Raw genomic sequence first — 7,935 nt, 5'->3', positions numbered from 1 at the left:
AGAGAGATGAATGAAATCGAGTTATACGGTCTTTTTTATGACTGAAAAAAACCTTTGTTAAAAAGGATGGAGAAAAAACGAAATTTAGTGGTTTCAAAGAAACGGTCAATGCCTATTTTACCCCATTTTATATAAAAAAATAAGTTGAATAAAAGGAACTATAGAGATGAGTGAGATAACACACCGTCTTGGTATAACATAAACGAAGATCTAGATGAAAGGTGAATTATTACTTTTTATGTTATAAAGTATTAAAAAAATAAGGGTGAAAATATTTTTTCTTTAGAACGAATAAAAAATCGTAGTTTTAGATTTTTTTATTATGAAGTTCAACACATCACGAGATACAATGAAGTGAAGCATTAAAAATCTTTGAAAGTATTTCGAAATGGTAATTAACTTTTACAAGGGCAACCCTTATATATCATCATTTTCTTGAACACTTATAAATGACCTTCAGGTAGTCAGAAACGAGAGCGTTTAAAAGAGAAGTATAAAATCACGTGCATTAATGAAGAAACTTGAAAGAAGCCGCTCGGAGATCAATATAAATAATAATGATTTGGCTTGAGCGTAGTCGCGGCCGGTAAAGGGCTAAGCTAAATTTACTGCCGGACCTTCGAATCTGGAAGAGGTCATGATCCAAAGATGGGAAAACCATCGCCGGATAATAACTGTATTTAATATCGTCAATACAATCCGTAAAATCGAACAATATGCCTCACAATGAGCGCAGACTTGAGGGCTCTCTCGGCGTGGGAACCGACGCCGTCTTCTTCGTGTGAGTGTAGGCTGCGGTGTGTGTGTGCGAAGGTATTCTACCCCGTAAGAAGAGGGGTTCACAAGGTAAAAGGTCCATGCCGACACACAACTACATGAGGACTACCCATCTCGTCGACACGAGGTTCGATGGTGGGGGATTTTTGTCCAAAAAGTTCCCACGCTGTATCGGAATGTCGTTCGGGCACAGCTCGCTGAGACCACAAAACCGAGCTGACCTCTCGACGGGGTTGTTTCGTTCCTCGCTACCCAGTAAAAACTCCGCAAACTTCGGTGGAGTTAGATCCCAGTTTGGACTTATAACACTAAATCTACAAGTGTCAGTGCTAAGTTAAACTCAGTGTTTCTAAAATACGTGTTCTCATATTTTCTTTGTTGGATTACATTTTATTCTTGCGCAAACGTAAGTGTTTAACATTACAAAACTAAATATAATTTGAAATTTAAATGTCTTCCCCATACGATAAAATGGTTATAAAGACCTGCCATCTATACCCAAATAGCTCAACACCACCTACATTCTCCTGTAATTTTGATTAAAATTTCAAATTTGCTTTATTTTTTCAGTATAACCACCAAAATGCCAATCAGCGAAGACGAATTCGATCAAAACTCAGTTCCTGAGCCAACATCCACAATGTCAAAAGCTGAATTGAGAAAAACTCACAAACCAATTATGGAAAAAAGACGAAGGGCTCGTATAAATCAGTGTTTAAACGAAATAAAATCTCTGATTTTAGAAGCACTCAAAAAAGACGTAAGTAATATTACCAATTTATTACAAAATTGCTTATTTATTATTAGCTTTATTCTTGAAATTTTTTTTAAATAATTTTTTTAATTGCAGCCTGCAAGACATTCTAAATTAGAAAAAGCAGATATCTTAGAAATGGCAGTAAAACATCTCCAAAACGTTCAAAGACAACAATTAGCAATGGCCATGGCAAACGATCCAACAGTTCTAAGAAAATTCAAGACAGGATTTAATGAATGCGCCAGAGAAGTTGGTCAATACATCGGTCAAGTTGACGAACAAAAAACGGGATTAAAAGATCGCGTTCAAACCCATTTAACAAAATGCATCAACAGCATTGAGCACATAGCTAAATACAATGCACCAGGAGCTGGATCTTTACCTTTCCTATCAAATGGCGTTAACATATTTCCACAATCCAACGCAACTGACGTTTCGAATTCTGACGATCAAAACAATAATCCACGAGTTCAACTTCCCCAGGGAATACAACTAATTCCAAGTAGATTACCAACTGGAGAGTTGGCGTTTTTATTACCAAACTCAAGTAATTTATCATTTTCAACGTCCGGTGAAAAATCTGTTCCAAATTTGGAGCTAAAATCGTCGGATAGACCAAGTGCCTTCGCAGCTGTGATACCTTCTTATGTTGTCCAAAAACAACAAGAAACCAAACCGTTAAGTCCTCCTTTAAGTCCTAAAGACGATGTTATTATCATCGACCCACCAAGATCCCCATCACCGAGAGGGTTTCGACCTGTTAACCCAACCCTACACAAATCTTATCAAAGTGCATTTATTTCAACTGCAAACCTCGGATCTCGCGGAATAGACAGATTAAGTGATGATGAATTAAAATCGATAAGATATCCAATTCATAAATTTTCCAGTCCTAAAAAAACCGCAGAACCATTATGCATCATCACCAACCACTCGGAACGGTATAAACAAGCTCAAGTTTTAGATGAATCCTCTAATTTCCAAGAAAATATTCGTCATGGTGTTAAACGAAAACATATTGATAATATCGATCAATCCCAAGGGTTACTTACGGTTGTTTCTAACGAATTTTTATATCCAAACAAAATTCGAAAAACTAGCATGGAATCCCATCCAAATAATTCTAGATCCAGTGAAGATTTATCTATTGCAAAAAATATTGAAGATCAACCTTCGACAAGTTCATCATCATCCGGGGGACCATCGCAAGAACATAGTGAAAACAGTAATGATATGTGGCGACCTTGGTAATTGATTAATGTGTTTTGCGAAAAATTTTAAACTAATTATTTTTAATGAGTAAAGAATTACCATGTAATTTAATGTAGTTTAATACCTGTGAGGATTTGTCAAATGCCAAGATCTACTTTCAATGTCAATTTAAAACAATCTCAATAGTCTGTATTGATATGTAACCAATTAATAAAATTGATGTTAAAGAGGGTTTTGTGGCAATGTGATGGCAATTAATTAACTTGTGATGCAGACATTGTGAATACGTTATAGTTTATAGTGTATAATAAACCATTATTTTATGATCTCGTTATATTTTCGTTTTATTTTTCCTAAATTTATTTAAAAAAATGAATATAAATTTAATTTCATATACAATATTATTTACAAAAATTAATTATCAAATTAATTCAAATATCAATAATACCTTTCATTATTAAGATTAAATATTTAGATAGATTAAAAATTTTATTCATAATTAAAAAATTAAGTAATAAGAAAATTAGTGACTACACAAAACAGCCTGAAGAACTGGTGAGGCTAGGCACCATAAGGAAGCAGCCCTTCTCCTGGTCTAGGATTCTAAAGTTCAATAAACTACAGTTCGTGAATAAAAAACCTTTCTGCAATACGTTAAGAGATAGACCGGACGAATTACGGCGACGCCAAGGTTCGTCGCCGTAATATGCAGAAAGCAAAATGAGATGGAATGTGGAATGTGCTAACAAAATGTATAGGCATGCTGACGGGTACAAAACCTTGCAGTCTGGCATGCCAAATGATGGGGACGACCATGTACGTGGTGTGGTACTTATCCTCAGTAAGATCAAGAATGCTCTGATAAAATGGGACGCGATAAAACGCATGATGAGCGCAAGATTGAACACAAAATACAAAAAACCCACAATTGTGCAATGTTATGTACCCACTGAGCCAAGCCAGCTTGAAGAGAAGGAAGCTTTTTACGACCAATTAGATGCAACACTCTCTAAAATATCGAAAGGCGATACTTCTGTTCAATTAACCATACCTTGGAACATAAAATATTTTTGAATTTCAATTTATGCCTGATCCCGTTTTTGAAACGCCTGGTCACTAATTGGAGATATTGGGAACACAACACATCTTCTACAAAATTCGATCTAATTCAGGTATCTCATGTGTCTCCCATTTCTACATCAAATTTCTGCAATCCAAATTAATATTACATCCCTCTTTATGTACTAAATTAAACATTTTCTGTACTTGATATTTTAATTATAACAACAACACGTAATTGAATTATTGCGCTTGGGTGGCTTTGAGTTGATCAAATTAATACGTAATACCATTAATTTGCAGAAATCATTGACATGTCAAGAAAAAAGAACTTCTCCTTTATTGGATCATGAGGAAAATGATTTCATAGAAGTACTAGGATTTAATTGAAATCCTCACATCGACACTTGGCTGTTGTTATGTCACTATGCTCATTGTTGCAAAACCACTATTTTTTTCAATATTGCATATATATTCGACCATTTCGAGTTGAGTTCTGAACGCTTCATTCCTAGTTTAATTGTTACAAAAGAACAAAACGTATTAATTTCCTTTAAATTTTATGTAATTATACAGTTTAATTTCCATTCTGTAGTAGCGTTGGATTGAAAATAACAAATTTGATTTGCTTCATGTCAGCAAAATATTCAAAAAGCAACAGTCAAAAACAGTATAACAATTAACTATTAACTAACTCTAATGTGCAGTAGATTAATTTAAAACTTTATTTTATTCAAATAGTAGATATCTCTAAATGCAGAATTCTATACTTAATAAATTTATATATACTCTAATAGATGGCGCTGTCGACGTAATAAAAAAGCGGGAATTAATCTGGTGTAATAACGAATTTCCTACATAACCTAACAGTGTAGTGCATAAACAATGACGACTGAAAAGGTAATTTACATTAAAACACTATTAATTTGTCGTGCAAATTAGACGTGGATAAAACGAAAGGTGCAAATTGCACTCTTGGACTAAGCAATTTACCTCGCCATGCAATTTCAGTTAATAACCGTTGTTACTTATTAACGCGGACCCCGTAGCCACAAAGGCTAATCAATTGTATTCATAATCGATGGATCGTAATTTCTCGCGCGATTAACTTGTTTGTAAGCGATTTCAAATTAATAACTATGTCTCTCAAAATTACAGAAATTAAAATCGAGTATTTATTCGGATGTGCGCGGTATTTGCAAAGATACCGCACAGAAGTATGAAATGGAGTTTGATCAAAACGCGATGGATACAATCGGGGAATTAACTTGGAAAAAATTGTTATTGTATACTCAGGATTTAGAAGCATTTCATAAGTAACAATTAATTTATCACAACATGATTATATATTATGTTATATTGTTTTGAACTTTTTTTATTGTAGACACGCTAAAAGATCTGCTGTAACAATAGATGATGTTAAATTACTTTGTAGGAGAAATACGTCATTGGTAATGTAACATGTTAATTCTTATATATAAATACCAGTTTTTTAATGAAATATAGAAAGAATTTATGGAAAAAGAATACCCCTCTAATTCTTCAAAAGATGGAAGTGGAGCTACTAAAAGAAAGAGAAAAACCTCCAACGTTGTTACACTAGACTAAGTTATTATTTGTTATAACACCTAGTATTATATTTTCTGTTTTGTTAATAAACACAATAATTTCGTACCTGAAATATTGATTTCTCCTTCGTTAGAATTATTACTTGTAGGTGTATCTATGGTGAATTAAATTAATAAAAAGGATTGAATTATTAACGTAACGTTCCAAGAAACATGTTAACGTCAATAAACCTATTACTTATGTGGATAATGTGTATAATCGTTTAATTTTCCCAAGACGTGGAAAAACCACTCCTCATTACTATTCATTAGAGCAGATTAATCCGCGGAATCGGAATTAATATCAAATTAGCATTTAAAGAGAAAACGCCTAATGATAATAGTGATTATTATTTACTGGTAGCCACAAAACTTCCTACGTAAATGCGCCATCTACCTGGTGCGGCCCGGTTGAGTATTAAAACGATTCGCTCGAGGGCGCTACCGACGTCGTCGTCATCACAGTTTCCCTCAGCACGCTAGATTGATATTAATTATCGAGCAATAAATATCAACCCTGTTAAAAACGTTGAAAAACTATTCCTAATTATAGGTTGAATAATTAAAATGCGTTCGCAACGCTTATTAATTCGAGTATTAACCAAATAAATTTCCGTACGCAACGTTAAGACAGCGACGCACTCGGCGCACGCCAATTTGCGTTTTAATTAGCTATACAAAATTGTGATTAATAGCTACTGGGTTCGCAACGAGACCAACAGGCCAAGATGGGCTAAAAGTCATAATTACGTATTATTACTATGATTCGCTCGTTTTCTTCCTTCATCTGCCTTGTACTGTAATATTTTTTAGTCGGTTTTTAAGACGTCAGTACTCGGTTGCATCCTTTTTTGCAATAGAACATGATAATTGCCCCCCTCTGTGTATCCCTACCGCACGAATTATCTGAATTATTTATGGTGATATTTGAATTTTAAATGTTTCGACGCAATCACCTAAAATATATTGCCGGTAGCGCCGTGTTGCTGTCTGCGGGTGTGTACCTGTTGAAATTGCTGGCAAAGACAAAAAGAAAGAACCGCTAAACAGCGACCGACGCTGTAGGGTTGTAAATTTCACAATTACTTCTAAATTTATTTACCGTCGTTATCATTACTAAAGAATCTACGGATTGGTGCGGTTGAATTTGGCCAATTACCTATGGAAATTTCTTGTTATATCTCATACTTTGATACCCACTAATTACCAACATACGTCTTAATACACAAAGAAGTAACAGCGAAGAGTAAGGATTATAGTTTTTGCCTCATTTTAATAAATCAAGATTTTTACTCCTTTATGATTTACTTCTTTTTTTTATATAACCTTACACACTTACATTAATTTTATGCGGTTATAATCTAATAATTAATCATTACTCATAAAACCAACTTTATTTTTATTTTTTTGATCTTGCGTGCACTGTCATTATTTACACTTCTTTATTATTTTATAAAGTTTTGAATATTTATATTATGTACTTTTGCGTGAATAAGCGCCAATAAATTATGAAGTTTTTTATTAAAACAACTTTTCTAACATAAAATAGACATAATATTTAAATGTTAAAATCCTGTAAGCATAATTTTACGAAGTGATAAAGTGGGAATTGAATACAGAAGAAGCGATAACTTAGGTTTGAAAGTGGTAAGTCAGGACTGCAACTAAAGTAAAGAAAAAAGTGTGAGATTTGCTGTAGTCGGTCGCGCGTAGCTTACAATACGTTAATTGCACGACTCGATTGCCTGTTATGGGAATCTCCGTTTGCATCAACAGTATAATAATATTAAATCAGCGAGATATCTTCTAATTTCTGTGGGCTTCGTCCGGTTAATTGAATTGAAATGCGAGCAAAGCGTCCCGATCGAGAAAACGCTACATCAGACGCAAATAAGTATAGCTGGTTTCGCAGGACGAGCTTCTCCTCCGCAAGCGGTGACATAAATTAAGCAATGCCGATTATAAGTATCGGACAGACTGCGTTCGGTCGCTCAGGTCCTCGTATTTCTTTGCCTTTTAATGTACCATGTAGAGCAACAATTTATTAAAGTCAGCTCGAGTATAGATCGATGGTAGATGAGAGGGACAGCCGGTAGGTTGGCAGTACTCCGACCGTTCGCGATACGGCGGCCAAGGGATATAATTATCACCGATAGATGCACGCAATTAAGCACTTAAAAGGAGGATGTACCATTATAATATAATCAATATCTACACTTGTATGGGGCCAAGGAAACCGAAAGGTAAAACGCTAACCATATTTTCTTTGTAAAATTCTTCACCAAAATGTTAGTTTCTATAATATAATTGGCCGTTTCTCTTGAACCACTGTAAATGAGGCAATCTTAAGCACAGAATTAATTACAGTAATTAATAAAAATATAAAGAAATAAACATCCCCCAAACAATGAGTTAATGATTTGTAATGAATAAACGTTTATGAAAGCTTAAAACCTTATCTTCTCATCGTAAGAGACTCATTTATGGCAATAAAGTACTGAGTACACATTATCGCAGTGAATA

At 34.2% G+C, this 7,935-nt stretch overlaps 2 protein-coding genes across 2 annotated transcripts; both read left to right on the top strand.

Annotated features, from left to right (window-relative positions):
* The first annotated feature begins 607 nt into the window (after positions 1 to 607).
* Positions 608 to 3,080, top strand: LOC111426987 (deadpan). The gene is made up of 3 exons (XM_023061919.2): positions 608 to 1,183; positions 1,348 to 1,537; positions 1,628 to 3,080. The coding sequence occupies exons 2-3, from the start codon at positions 1,361 to 1,363 to the stop codon at positions 2,783 to 2,785; spliced, it is 1,335 nt and encodes a 444-aa protein (XP_022917687.1). The 5' UTR covers positions 608 to 1,183; positions 1,348 to 1,360; the 3' UTR covers positions 2,786 to 3,080.
* A 1,552-nt stretch (positions 3,081 to 4,632) lies between these two features.
* Positions 4,633 to 5,479, top strand: LOC111426969 (centromere protein S-like). Its single transcript, XM_023061897.2, has 4 exons — positions 4,633 to 4,705; positions 4,964 to 5,121; positions 5,190 to 5,256; positions 5,312 to 5,479. Exons 1-4 carry the CDS (start codon positions 4,691 to 4,693, stop codon positions 5,411 to 5,413), a joined length of 342 nt encoding a protein of 113 aa, XP_022917665.1. The 5' UTR covers positions 4,633 to 4,690; the 3' UTR covers positions 5,414 to 5,479.
* The last annotated feature ends 2,456 nt before the right edge of the window (positions 5,480 to 7,935 follow it).

Source organism: Onthophagus taurus, chromosome 2 (genome assembly GCF_036711975.1).
Source record: "Onthophagus taurus isolate NC chromosome 2, IU_Otau_3.0, whole genome shotgun sequence".
Lineage (NCBI taxonomy): Eukaryota > Metazoa > Arthropoda > Insecta > Coleoptera > Scarabaeidae > Onthophagus > Onthophagus taurus.
Note: the sequence above shows the minus strand (reverse complement) of the source record. Positions and strands in the feature narration are given on the sequence as shown.

What these genes read in the sequence shown, in the direction of transcription:
- LOC111426969 (XM_023061897.2), top strand. An exon ending in GATTTAGAAGCATTTCATAA is followed by an intron (nt 5,122 to 5,189) that starts GTAACAATTAAT and finishes TTTTTATTGTAG; the next exon opens with ACACGCTAAAAGATCTGCTG. An exon ending in GTAGGAGAAATACGTCATTG is followed by an intron (nt 5,257 to 5,311) that starts GTAATGTAACAT and finishes AATGAAATATAG; the next exon opens with AAAGAATTTATGGAAAAAGA.
- LOC111426987 (XM_023061919.2), top strand. Translation starts at nt 1,361, where the DNA reads ATGCCAATCAGCGAAGACGAATTCGATCAAAACTCAGTTCCTGAGCCA. An exon ending in TAGAAGCACTCAAAAAAGAC is followed by an intron (nt 1,538 to 1,627) that starts GTAAGTAATATT and finishes TTTTAATTGCAG; the next exon opens with CCTGCAAGACATTCTAAATT.